Consider the following 14563-nt stretch of genomic DNA (forward strand, 5'->3'; position numbering starts at 1 on the left):
TAATCAGCGGGTTTTTCTCATTTAGCGACTAAAAGCTTCATGTAAGGAATATGTCAAGGTTTGAGTTCACACGTGCCAATTTTTATTATTTAATTTAATTATAGGACGACTGCTCAGCTGTTTAGGAGCACTTTGATATTAAATGGCGGACGAAGAATGCGTTGAAGGTTTGTATGATTACTCACTCCGTTATAAAATGATCTAGGTTCCTTGTCAAAACAATAATTGTTTATTAGTGAATTACTAAGTAGTGGACAGCAGTGCAAACTGTGTTTCATGGTGTATATATTTTGAGCTGCTGAGTGTGAAGCTTATATCGACTGACAATCATTTTGTTATCATGCTTAATACAGTCAACTCTCTCTTAATGGACACCTCTATAAGATGGACATCTCTGTGAAACGGGCACCTAGAGTTGGCCACTAGACATATACCTAAGATGGACATTCTGTGCCGGTGCCAGAGGAGTCTGTCTCAGAGAGAGTTGACTGTATTTCAAATGTGAAACCATTTTAGCTTTGTAATCTTTTTTAGCATTTTAATGCGACATGACTTATCTCTTGGCCAGTAGACAGTTTTGTTTACATACAGGGTAGCTTCACAGTCGTTACAAAGGGAACCTTAGTTGCCTTTGGCTTTTGAAGCCAGTGACAATTTAGATTTTGACTTGGTTAAAAAAGAAGTAAGAGTTGATTTTGCTGATGCTAGAAAGTTGCTCAAAACTCATGGAAGTTTTGCATGGACCATCATTTTATTCAACAAACTAAGTCTGTATTTTTTCTTTCTTTTACCCCTCACTGCTGGTTTTTTCTTAGTTTCCAACAAGGAGTACAAAAAAGGCAAAATATAACAATGTTATTGAATGAATGCTGATCTTACAGCTTTATATTTGACTGCGTGGATCTTAATAAAAGTGGAGTTTTGAGTCGCTTTCCTCTCTGGAGCCCAATAGGAAATTGACAAATCAATGAACAGCTGGTTTTCCCACTGAAATCATATGATTTGTAAGCAGTGCCTTGCACACTCCAGATTTGTCACTTGACTGAAAACTGTTAACATTTGTAGCACGTTTAGCATTTAAGGGGGAAATGGGCTGAGCGAATTAGTGAATGCAAACTAAAGCAAAGAATTTAAGAGCTCAAAAATTGATCTTATCCAGGAGATTTTACAACCGATACAGGAGACAGGGGGATTTGTGCCATATGTGGGAGACTTCAGATAATCCAGGAGAATTCGAATATATGACCTTGGTGTGTTCCCAAACTGCAGATTAATTTCTGGATCTTTATTAATTGCTATCACTGACAAGTACATAGAGGGGCAGTTTCAAACATTTTTGGAGTAAGGAATTTACTCGTACTCTGTAGTAGTGGGAAATGAAAGCTAGGGTGCAGGATAGTTTATACATTATGCACAGATCTTACAGTGATTTACTTTTACAAATTCCATCAAATTGACCTCAATGTTAAGCAAGTATTAAAATCTTTGCATATGGCACTCACAGAGGTTGAACTAGGATTAAGTTGATCATTCCATAAAAACTCAGCACATTAATTTTATAAAAGGCACTTTAACAGAATCTTCGTAGCAGAATAAGACTTAGTTGAGATCAGTGTCACTCAGGATAGTATTGGTTATAGTTTACTTTGAATCTTAAATTCTTTTTTATCCTCAACTTTTAATAAGATCTTGCATGGTGTTGTATAAATGTTGATTTTTGCATTAAGGTTCTGGAGGTGAAGAAATGGAGATCTATGACAATGATGAAGGTGATGATGATAGTGATGGTGGCATTGAGGTTGATGATGAAATTGATGAAGAAACCATGTTACCAGTAAAAGGCAAAGAAGAATCAAGTTCAGGTAAGCTGAAAACGTTTTCTTGAAAATATAATCCAGAATATCTTTATGCATAGATGTATAGACAAAACAGAACGTTTTCATAGTGTAATGCTAAGCATAAATGTGTGTTGGTAGTTCATTCTTACACTGTATCTTGGCTTGACTCTCAATGTAGTAGTTTGATTATATTTATTATGCTCCCTGTAGTTATTCCTTCTGTTTGTTACTTGCAGAAAAAAAGAACGCCAAAGGTAAAATGAAGAAAAAAGAGGAAAAGAAAGAGGTGTGCACATTTTGTCAGCCAGAAAAAAATATATATTGAAAAATCTAATCAACAGCATTTTTATGTGGAATTTATCTACATTATATATATATATATATATAGTCCTTGACACCATCTTGGAAAGTGGAGGGATGTATGGTTGGATCTTATGTTGTTGAAATTTCTGTTATATGTAGTCATATCATTCACAGTAATTTAACTATTATCTTTCTTGTCACTAACTATACCTTTAGGTATTTCTCCCTGGTGATGAGATGGAGGAAGGAGATGAACTTACTTATGACAAATCTGCATATGAAATGTACCATGCTGTAAGTACTCATGTAAACTAATAGGAAATTATCAATCGTTAGTTAATTTTTACATTGAGCACCTTAAGTAGTTGATGAAATAATCACTCAAATTGTTTGTTTAAATCATTAATTAAAAATGAAATAATAAATGTGCCAAATGCAAACCTAAACTGCTTGTAGATGATTCATTGTTTTAGTTAGTGTCAAAAAGTCTCCTCGAGCTCTATTCTAGACCAAACCTAAATGTATACTCTGAACCAAACTACATAATTATGCACATCTGAAAAGTGCTTTAAATCCCTTCCCTCCATGGTGACAAATACCTTAATATAGCTGTATCTATATAGCTTAATACCCTGTGTAGCTAAGATGTGTTGAAAAAATTGTTCAACGTACCTACTATACATGTGCAACTTCACTGTAATTTCTTATTTGCTGTTCATGAGTAACTGAAACATCTTTTTTTATGTTTTCATGTAATTTTCCCAAGGCCCAAACTAATGCTCCATGTCTAAGTTTTGATGTCATTCCAGACAACCTTGGAGACTCAAGAACAGAGGTAAGGAATATTGCAACCTTACAGACCATAAAAAGAAAATAATTTACTGTTCAGCAAGAACAAACTGTGAGAATGGTTTAGGCCATTTTTTACCATTATTCAATTAACCCATTCGCCCCTGAACCGCCCGTAACCGCCCGTGGGGATCCACGTCCTTTCTACCCTTTGTGACGTCATCAGTTTTAATGGTCAAGGACAACTTTCTTCCATAACTTGTGCAGAGTGAAGAGATCTTTCAAACCATACCAGAATGAGCACAATTCAGTCAAGGACACCGTAGAAGGAGGCAAAAAACCATGCAACATTGACCTGAAAATCTCCATGAAAATCTTGTTCCATTGCCCACCGACCTTTCCTTTCACCTAATCCTAAGATCCTAAAAACTTTCCCACCAAAATGAAGCCTACTAAATTCCAAGCAAGAGAAAAAAAAAATGAGGCAAGAAAAGCGAAAAAAGAGGGGAGGAGAGAAAGCGAAAAGTAAAAGTCAAGACTGCTGTGTCACTCTTAAACCCAAAAACTATGTCGAAATTTTGCTTTCTGCGCATGCCCCAACTTCGCAAGCTGATATTTTGCATCTGGATCAGAAGGCCATGAAGTGTACGACCTGTAAACCGGTTTGTGGTAAGTTTTAGCTCTTTATAGCACGACAGTGACCAGAAAACCACTCGACTAGCTTTAAAACGCATTTTTTGGCAAAATCTCCGGGAGCGAATGGGTTAAAAGAGAGGTCAGAGTGACCTTTTTGCTCACATGATATTCCATCCTAAGTGCATTTTGCAAATATTTCTGCCCGGATTTGGGATTCAGAGCGAAATCGCAGCAGATTGCGGGTTCATCCATTTTTGGGGCCCTGAGTTTTTGAACTTTGCTTGTAGCAAAATATTTTTGCCTGGATTTCAGATTCAGAACGAACTTTTAATGGGAGATATGGTTAATAAATCATGATGGATCAGTGGATTTTCATACCCTTATTCACCCTTATTCATTCCTTAAGGTATTTTCCTAAGAAAAAGAACCAGTTATAGATTTATGATGATTTTTGATGGTAGAGTGTTGTAACAAGCCAAGAATATGATAAACTATATTTAACCAACTGCCTCGCGTAAGGGGAAGGTGGGTGCATGGGATACCTAGGAGCTTCCACTGTGACCAGTCAGCCCCTAGATAGAATACTGCCCCCATGGCTGGCAAATCCCCGCAACCCAGCCATGAGCCCCGGCCCATTCTAGGCACCCGTTACACTGATGAAACAGTGGAAGGAAGAAAAATAAGAGATGTGAGGGGTGGGGGGGGGGAAGATGCTAAAGGAAATGCTCCACAGGCCGCTGCACAAACGCTCAACAAAGAACTCAAAGATCCCAGCACCATACAAAGCTTCCACATGCCATGTGAGCCTGCACTTATGGGATTGACCACTGGATGCCCGCTAAGCTCGTGGACTGCCTGACCGCTAAGCCTGTGGACTGCTTGACCGCTAAGCTGGTGGACCGCTTAACTGCTAAGCTCATGAACCACTAGACTGCTAAGCTTGTGAACCGCTTGACCACTAAGCTCATGAACTGCTTGACTGCTAAGCTTGTGAACTGCTTGACCATTAAGCTCATGGCGGTTAACTTAGTTAAATTGCATTTAACCAGGTGAAAAAGAGAGGGTTTATGTCCTTGTTTCCATAGTACAATGCTATTGAATATGGCTAGATAGTCACCTTAAAATCACTATGATTGTGCTGTACTTTCATTTGAGTGGTCTAATTCTACACTCCAAAAGGTGTCTCTGGAGCTTTGATCTCTCATCAAAATAATGTTCTTTGCTAATCTTAGTGAATAATTCATTACAACTACAACAGGCCATTTAGTGGGTTTTTGCACACTTAAGCTGTTGAACATAATGGAGATCACCCCTAGGGTAGGAGACACTCTTTATAATGGTCCATATGAGGAAACTACAGGTCAGAAACAGCTACCTTTTTCAGGCTTATGAAAGGGTTGGGAAATCAGTCTTTTTAGTCTGTAAAAGGACAGAAGGACCTAAAAGGGCTAACAGACCCATCTTGAGGCTGTGAAAATGACAACAAATTTCCTGGTTTAGTGATTTTTTCATATTAAAGAGATGGTGCATTTACAGCAGTTAAGATGCAGTGTTCTAAACTAGCCATGTGAAAGAGATACCATTTGTCAATACTGTTGAACCTCCCCTGAGTCACCACCCAAAATGAAAAGATTCAGCGTTTGGTTTGGGGAGGTGATCACTAAGAAGAATCTAGGTAGGCACAGGGGTCCCAGCGCATCTACTTTTTGGCAGGGAATTCATTGCATGCAATCTGAAAATTACATAATTTATATGTGTAATTCCATGTTGTTACTGAAAGTTCTTCATAACTCTGAGAGGCATAGTACAGCTGCTGTACATACAACAAACAAAGAGTCCAAACCATGGGTCAAGTGGTCATTTACAAGAGGTTATAAAAATGGAAAGCTATAAAAGTCCTAGCCCCAAATATGCTCATGGTGGCTTATGAGAGGTTCTTATTTTACAAGAGGTTTTAACCGTAGGGCTTCAACTGGGAAAATATTTAAGTGTTTTGGATGGATGGTGCCAGGCTTACAAGAGGTCGGGCCACACTTAGAACATAGAGGTCCATCTGTAGAAGGTATATGAAAGGGGTACTTTTTTTTGTCAAAAATGGTATATAAAAGGGTAAGGGGTTGGACTCCAGGGTGGAGCCTCCCTGCATAAAACTTTGTTGAGTGCCCTCTCCCCTCCCCCAGGCATATCGCATAAATTATACAGCAAAATGAGCCCAAATCTTCTTTTACTTATATTTATTACTACTTGTGTATTATAGTAAAATTCTCCCGATTCTTACAGACTAAGGGACTGCATGATCATATAATTTTATTCTTAAAGCCTTTCGGGGTTGCATTTTCTTTTGTGGTCCTTACCTTTGTGGTGGTGAATAATAGTTATTGAATTCATTTCTTTTTTTTTTTAGTTTCCAATGACAGCGTACATTGTGGCTGGAACCCAGGCAGCACCAGGAAAACAGAACCATGTCATTGTCATGAAGATGTCTCAGTTAGACAAAACTATATCAAATGATGAAGATAGTAAGTCAAACCTTATGACGTTGTACACTTTATAAGCGCATTCATGATTTAATTTAGCTTGAATCAGTGAGTTCTTTAAGTCTTAAAGAGCATGCATTTCCATCACCACCACCATCTCCACCACTTTTGTAAGGGTGAGATGAAAATTTGAAAGACTGCTTGCCCTTTGTGCAAGCTGTTGCTTAAGTTATGATAATTACTAGCTTGGAACAGTTATGTACAGGCTTACCAACCCTTTCTTTCACTTACTAATAGTTTGTTTAACTCTGTAAATCTTTCTTGACTGTCATAGATAACTGTTATTGAATTTATGCTAGCCTAACAGCTCACTCAATAAGCCCCAGGATTTTGTTGTACCCTGTATCATCAGCACCATTACCGTTATTATAATCATCATTATTACCTTGTTTTTTTACTTTTTCATAGCCATCATAGGTTACCTTACTTTTCATTCCAAATAAAGGTGATTCTGATGATGAACTGTTAGATGAAGAACCTGACTTAGATACAGCCATGTTAAATCATAGTGGTGGTGTTAATAGAATACGGGTAAGTTAGCATTTTCAAGAAGAAGGGTCTTTTAGGGGCTTTTCAATAATTAATATTACCACTTAATTCCCCTTTTAGACTCAGGGCACTTTCCAAAAGTCAAAACTGGCAGGCCAGACCATGGCCGGACCTGTCATTTGAAAATGAAATAGTCTTTTTCCAAGAGTTTTTGCTGAAAAACAATTTCCTTCGTGCATGCTATATAGGATTTGACTGATCTGGCTGGATAGCTTTGATTAAAAGTTAAATTCTCATAAGATGGGAATAGCCTGGTTGGTCAGTTCTTACAAATGGAAAGCGCCCTTAGTTGTTTAATACGACAAGTACCAAGTATAGAGAGCCTATCAGTAGCTGTTACAGGTCAAAATGATATTCAGATTAAAATTTTTTACTTAGGTTGATTCTTAATTTTCTTTGTCTACTAGCCCTAATTCATGAGCAATCAGTGCTGGGAGACAAAGGAAATTGAGAATCAACCTACAATGTTAAAAATTTTAACCTGAATTAAATTTTGACCAGTAACATAGCCATTCCCTAACCCCCATTCCCCCACCCCACCCCTCCACAGCGAAAACGGAAAGGAGGGAATGAGTGAAATTAAAATGATAATAATCATTATTTATTTAATTATAATTATTATTTAGCAAAGTGAAAAATTAGGTTGGATGATGGTAGTTTCTTTTTTGTCAGTTCTTTGTTGCTTTTCTTCTTGCTTTGAGTGATCCAGTGTGAGTTGTCAATTAGTTACCAAATTTATAAAATAAAAATAAAGTAGATCTTCTTTATTTTAGATACCAGTCGCAAAAAATATTAATAAATTATTATTAATTTTATCGAAAAAATGATTATCAAGCTTGTGCATGATAACCAATTATTTGTTGATGATGCAACTTAGCTTTTGCAAAGAAGGCTAATCCCAAAATTATTTGCACGATCAAGAATTATACAGTAAAATGTTCGAGCTTACAGGGTCAAAATATACTTCTCAAATCCTGTCAGTAGGTACCAGTAAAGTCAGCCTAAATTTATTTCACAATATTTAGTGACCTTAGTGACTGTCCATTTTGATGTTTTTGTGTTTTGTTATTAGTATTCATCCATCCCTGAGCGGCATATAGTAGCTTCATGGTCTGAAAGAGGACAAGTTCATATCTGGGACGTATCTCAACAAGTGATATCAGTTGATAATCCAGCAACTTTAGCTGAACCAAGTCATGCAAAAGACTTCAAACCACTGTTTTCATTTGATGGTCATCAGGTCAGCTGAAGTACACCTAATAGCTTAGTAGTCACTCCTAGAATGAATATTATTTGGCGAAGAGAAATCTAGGTTTTACGTATTTGTGTTAGTGCTAACGGTGAGTTTATTGTGATGAGGTGTGACCTTTAAACTCAAACCTTTTCAGCAGTTCTTTCACATGGTACTATTTTTAAGTACAAATTTATGTATTCTACAAAAAGAAATTCTTGAATTTTGATTTGTGACAGGCAATGACTGAATTTGGCAAATCATTTCAATTATTCACCTGCTAGCAAACAGGCTAAATGAACAAAATTAAAAATCACAATATGAAGTGTTTATAAAGTACTAGATGTTCCTTACCATTAACTTAGTGTCCTTTATAGTTTCTTCAAGACGTCAATTTCCAAATAAGTGAGAAATTAATAACCACGAAGTCAAAATACAGTTCATGTCAGTTGTTATCAATCTGAATTCTTAACTCATTCTTTTTTTTTTTTTAAGACGGAAGGTTTTGCTATGGATTGGTCAAGTACTGTCCGTGGAAGGTAGAAAATGCATTTACTGCTTAATAGTTTAACTTTAACGACTTGAAAAACACAACACTTTGCTGAAAGAGTTTCTTTAATGTTTAGACCGTGCACAGTGTCCCATATTTTTTTGGACTTAAGAGCTGCAAGATGTGAGAAGCGAGGGTTACAGCTGCCTGGCAGTTTTTGCGAGTCATGCTCTCAGTCATAATTATGCGTTACTATTTCCTTCTCTTGTTTTTTTGTTCAACGGACTGAAAAAAATGATAATATTACATTTGATAAATATGATATTAAGAATTAATTAAGTTTTGCTTAGAAAAAAAAACTTGACTTTAATAAACCTTTATAAATGGGGTTCCCAAAAAACCTAAAGTGCGATACATCAAAGCTTATATGGAGCTGATACTAGATAATTTTTAAATGCTGGCATAAACTACTTTTTCCTCAGTATTTAAAAAAATTAGTACTTAGGGGTATAATAAAAGGGTGACACTAAAAACGACATAATAGCCATTTAATAGAACTGATCAGGCACTTGTATTAAACTCTAAAATACACTGACAACCAAGATGGTGATATAAAGGGTTTCGTTTATTGTCTGTCTCACGACGTTTCGACCGCGTACTATCTTCATCAGGCGATAGCCTGCAGTGCAGGCTATCAGGCGATAGTAGGCAGCTTAAGCAACTACGACGACGACGACAACGTCAAAAACAATTGATTTTATGAGCAAAAACAACTGCTCTGCACGTGCATCACGCCTTTTAGTACATTTCTCTGACGTCCACTGTACGACTACGACATGAAACCTCCCCAAGCGACGTTTTGTGGAGGGGGTGGACATACGACGACAAATTGTCCTTTCTCTATTTGAACATGGACAGAGTCGTTAAGAATTCAACTCCAGGAAAACTCGCGTACATTTGACGAAATGTGCAGTTTCAAATACATGCGATAAAGTTTGAAAGAACTCAAATTGGTCCCTAGTGATGAATTACTGAGTAGGACTATTTGTACCACGTGGTTCCAATACTCAGTTAAATAAATCGACTCTATCTAGAGGAACAAGTAAAAGGAAATTAGGTAAAGTAAGTAATCTAGAAATTTGTCTTATTTGAGATTAGATTAGCAACAGGTGATTGCAAGAGGAATATTCATCTTTGGTCGCCTGTTGAAGGTGGCAGCTGGCATGTTGATCAGAGACCATACAATGCTCATACAGACTCTGTTGAAGACATACAGTGGAGCCCTAATGAACAGAATGTAAGCAGAACTATCTAGTAAAAAAATTAGCGGATGGTTATGCGAAATCGTCAAAGCCTGAATTAATAGTACTTTCAAACTGTTGATGTTGAGTACCGTTTTTCATTGCTGAAGGACGTTATTATCATTACATGATTTGTTATTTCTTTAGGGGATGAAAGTCCTTTGAGTAGAGCTAGTTCTGCTCACTTTTAGTATTTCAAGTTCCACTATTCTTCATTGTAATACTTACTCACCAGCTGAGTACATTGTGGGAGTAGCCGAGGAGACATGGCTTGACAAGTCGTTCATAAGCTTTTGAAATGAAACCTTCTTTAAAAGTACTACCAAATGATTCATAAATGGTTCGTCACGCGTTCGTTCGCTGGGAATGAACTCTTGACGAAGCCCTAAGAACGTCTTCCTGGGCGGCTGGTGTGAAGAATACAGGTCTTATGATATAGTGATGTTAATAACTGTCAGTGCCTTATTTTATCCTTAACACAGGTATTTGCGTCCTGTTCAGTGGACAAAACAATACGAATCTGGGACGCGAGAGCCAAACCCTCCAAAGCCTGCATGTTGACTACACAAGCACATGAGGCTGATGTTAATGTTATTTCTTGGAACAGGTGAGATGTGACTCAGTTGCAATAGTATTATAAATGTTATTTAAACAAATAAAACCCCTTATGTTTTATTTTCAATCTGAATTTTATTTTATACTAAAACTTGTAAGTATAGGTTGTTTTAGAGCATTCAGAGCAACAATTAGTATTTGAATATGAAAAGCTTCATGCTAAGGTAACCTCCTTCAACAATGATGGCTTCACACTTTGCAATGGAGTTCCCAGAAACGTGAGAAAATTATTAATTGAGGTGAGAGAACGTATGTGACACGCACTATGTAGGAAGTAATAGGAAGCTTAAGATCGGAGCACGCCGTCGGTGGCGAAAACGTTGTTTCTTAGGAGAAGGAGAGGAAGAAGAAAAAAAAAACACCTGATCGCAGAGTTGACGCTCTCGTTGCCGTCGCCGACGTCGGATTTTAAAAGTAATGCAAGTGAAGTGCTACTTTACCATTATACTTTAGCTGTCTGCAGATGAAAACATTTAAAGTTCTGTTTTGGATTTCTATTCAGAAATGAACCATTCATAGTTTCTGGAGGCGATGATGGTGTTATAAAAGTTTGGGATCTTCGGCAGTTTCAAAGGTATGAGGATTCATCTCAAGGGTACCTAATCAGTCAACATCACAGGCACACCAACCTGATCATACAGGGTGTACCATCAGTCAGTTTAACACAGAAAGACATGTCAGCTATGCTATTCCTATGATTGTAAGGATAGTATCAGAGAATGTATGTCCTTCGTTTTGTCTGTCTGCGTTTGACCATCTGTTAACATAAGCGTGCCTTGCGTAATTAGCTGAAAAAGCATCCCAGTGCTAAACGTTTTCGTTAATAATCAGTTCTGGCTCTTGGTAGTGCAATATCTGACCCTGCGGTTATTTAACAATTATTCGCCTAAGGCGAAGTTAACATTGTTGAATAATCTCCGAGAAGAAGTCGAGGGGATTATTCAACAATATTAACTTCGCCTGAGGTAAATAATTGTTTTAGTATATTCACACAAAGTGATCTCAACAAAATCAGAAAGGAAACCATTAAAAATATGTATGTTTGATTGATGGGTAAATTCATGCGTGAACACGAAACCGTAAATAGTAGATGCGCAAAGGTTAGATCTTTACAGCATCTTCAAACATGGTAAATTATTTGATAGTTTTAATTTTTTTTGTGAGCTTTGCATCAATGATTGAAAAGAAAACGTCGCAATTTTAAATAACTCCCCTTTCTGAGAAAAAACACAGAGCTTTATTTGCTTCTGTCAACTCACCGTGAATGAGAAACTTTTTTTGTCGCTTCTTGCTAGCCTGCGTAGCAAGCGTTTCTGAGCAAAGAACGAAGAACGAGAGTTAAAGACCGCGCGGAAAATGTCGCAACTAAACGAGCGGGGAGGGGGTGGGGAAGAAAGTTTTCTTCCTTCCCCTTCCTCCTCCCCCCTCTTTCATTTTTTGGCTCTCGTTTCATTTCTCGCGCGGTCAAAAGCGAAAATCTCCTTCCCCGGTCTTTCTTTGCTCCGAAATCAAACGGAAACGCTTGCTACGCAGGCTAGCTTCTTGCAAATGCTGTCAGCAGCAGCGGCTACAATCGAGGTGAGCGTTGTTTATCTGCAGTGTTCTTTGCCATGTTAACTTGCTGGAACGTACAGTTTTCGAAAATATTTGCTGTCCTTTTTTTCCATACATAAACTTCTATTTGTTGCTAGACAAAATTGGTCTTGTGTGGAAGTCCCGAGTTCACGAAACAACTTTGGGTTATTCTTGTATTGTAAAAAAGTTCTTACTCTGAAACTCGGCAAAACACCCAGTTCACAACAGCGATGTTGTTTTGCTTTATATTCACCGCCTAGCGCAGTGAATATTTAACAATTATTCGGCCTCATGGGCTATTGACTCAGAGGCCATGAGGGCGAGAGGAATAGTTTTAGTAAAATCCAACTAGTTGGTCAAAAATACCGAGACAAAACAACTGAAAGCAAGACTTTAATCCTTTTTTTGCCGCCAAAAATCCGGCGCTTTTCGCTACTAGTGGCCTATAACATATAGTCTAGTAGTAACTCAACCAATCAGAACGCGGCATTGATAATAGACCACTAGTTGGGGTAGTCCGAGATAGCGAACCAGTCAGATTGCTTGAATCACCAGGATCATTGAGTGTATATATACCAAAAATGGATATAGAGAGGTCGCTATATTATTCTGAGTTATATATTTTAAATATACGGTGTCATTGATTCCGTCGTCAATCTAAAAATCTGGAACAATTGCTGCATTGTCATCGAGGGCCTTGTAGCACTTTCACGACAGGGATGGGTGGGGAGGGGGTGGGGCGAGCAGGGTATATAACATTTCTCCCCCCTTTGTCTCTTTACAGTGGTGTATCTGTAGCAGTATTCAAGCACCACACAGCACCTATCACTTCAGTTGAGTGGCACCATACTGACAGCTCAGTATTTGCTGCTTCTGGATCAGATAATCAAGTTACTCTGTGGGACTTGGCAGTGGAGCGAGATAACGATACCGAAGGCAAAGGAAGACATCTGGATGTTCCTCCACAGCTGTTGTTCATCCATATGGTAAGGATGTCAGCAGAGATTAGGATTTTATCTCTACCGTGGAACCTCTCCTTCAGGACTCCTCTATTCAATACAAGGGATACCTCCATTCATGGGACACAAAAATTGGTTCCCTTAAAATGTTCACTTCCATCTTTGTATTTTATTACCTCTATTGATTAGACACCTCTATTCAGCTGGGGAAAGGGACACTTTTTTTTGGCCCCAAACCTAGGTTTCAACACCTTAGTACTCAAAACGTGACAGACCACAAAAAAAAATAAAATAACTTTAAGTGAACACTAGGCTAGTCACAATTGATGGGGCATAATTTACCATATCAGCTGGTTTTACTAGACTACGAGCAGTCACTCATTTCCTCAGTGATAGTGAAGCGAGAGAAATACGGGAGGTCGCGTGAAAATCGCCTCCGCGTCTCTCCACTCCTCAAGCGTATGTCGCTCGCTTGCCGCTCGCAGTTCTTACTTTATGAATTACTGGTTAAAAAGAAAGCGATCTGAGGCTACGAGCTTCGACCGGCTCAAAATTTGACTGGACGCTTCGTCCACACGGGACCGTTCAATGCGTCCAACCTTTCGTACGGTTAAGGTGGTTCCGTGGGAACTGAACGGGGCCTGGGCCTAAAATAAGGTACTCGACTTTTTAAATCCCAAAAACAAAAATGCGAAAATAACGAGACGCAAACAACACTTAATCCCTCAATGGAATGGCCATACCTTGGCTTTCCGGTACATCTTCAAAGACACAAAAGTTGGATCTCTGGCAGGTGTAAGTTGAATCGACCACGAGAGCGGAAGATCCTCAGGGTACTAGTGTGGGGGAGCGTGAAGGGAACTCAGGGGTGGTGAGGTGGATGGACATAGAGAAAGTTACCCCGATTGATATTTCTTCTTTTGTTTTTTCATTTATTTTTTCTTCGGGACATGTTTTTGGGCATTTTCCTCTTTTTTTTAAATGTCGCTCATTTCTTTCTGGTTTTATTCCAGGGTCAAAAGGATGTGAAAGAAGTTCATTGGCATCGGCAGTTACCCGGAGTAATGATAAGCACTGCTGAGAGTGGCTTCAATATCTTCAAGACAATCAGCGTATAGTCCGGCAGTGTACTGCGCCCGGCACGGAAAGTGTTGTTTTTTCTGTGCACTGAAAAAATAGCAGAGGACATGAAAGAACACGAGAAATGTCATTCCTGCTCGTCTGATCGTGTCGAAAAGTTTCTGACAACGCCATGGATACTGAAGGAACGCCGCCGGTTTACTTCATGCAGTGGCAAACTTCTTAGTCTGCCTGCAATCCTGCAAGCATTGATCGCCAGTGCTGTTGAAACAAGGGAATTATTCTTTATTTGGGCCCAATTTGATCCGAGAAAGCCTTGATCAGCGTACAGTTGTTGTTTCCGCGATCCGAACAGCTGGTACAGTTACGCGAGTATCAAACAACAAAATTAACGTAAACATGCACGCTTCGAACTACAGCATTTGTTGTACGACTTGTAGATAGCGACTGGTTAAAAAGATGCGGTACGATAACAATTTGGAACAGATGGTCACATGATTAAGTAGGCAGTATAAACTGGTTGAGAGCTCTTAATTGTACGATATTTTCTTAGTTCTTGACGACGCGCAGAAAATCTTTCAAATAATAAAGTCAATGTTAAAAAAAGTTTTTTAATTATTATTAAAATTATTATTTCAGTATCCTGGTAATAATACGCCA

General features: G+C 38.3%; 1 protein-coding gene across 1 annotated transcript; it reads left to right on the forward strand.

The window, feature by feature from the left end:
* Nucleotides 1-19: 19 nt before the first annotated feature.
* On the forward strand, nucleotides 20-14560 carry LOC140932971 (glutamate-rich WD repeat-containing protein 1-like). Its single transcript, XM_073382476.1, has 14 exons — nucleotides 20-167; nucleotides 1728-1862; nucleotides 2075-2124; nucleotides 2358-2435; nucleotides 2908-2976; nucleotides 5971-6085; nucleotides 6549-6634; nucleotides 7725-7892; nucleotides 8379-8422; nucleotides 9532-9670; nucleotides 10157-10281; nucleotides 10792-10863; nucleotides 12649-12850; nucleotides 13837-14560. Exons 1-14 carry the CDS (start codon nucleotides 143-145, stop codon nucleotides 13939-13941), a joined length of 1413 nt encoding a protein of 470 aa, XP_073238577.1. The 5' UTR covers nucleotides 20-142; the 3' UTR covers nucleotides 13942-14560.
* The last annotated feature ends 3 nt before the right edge of the window (nucleotides 14561-14563 follow it).

This window comes from Porites lutea, chromosome 4 (assembly GCF_958299795.1).
Source record: "Porites lutea chromosome 4, jaPorLute2.1, whole genome shotgun sequence".
Lineage (NCBI taxonomy): Eukaryota > Metazoa > Cnidaria > Anthozoa > Scleractinia > Poritidae > Porites > Porites lutea.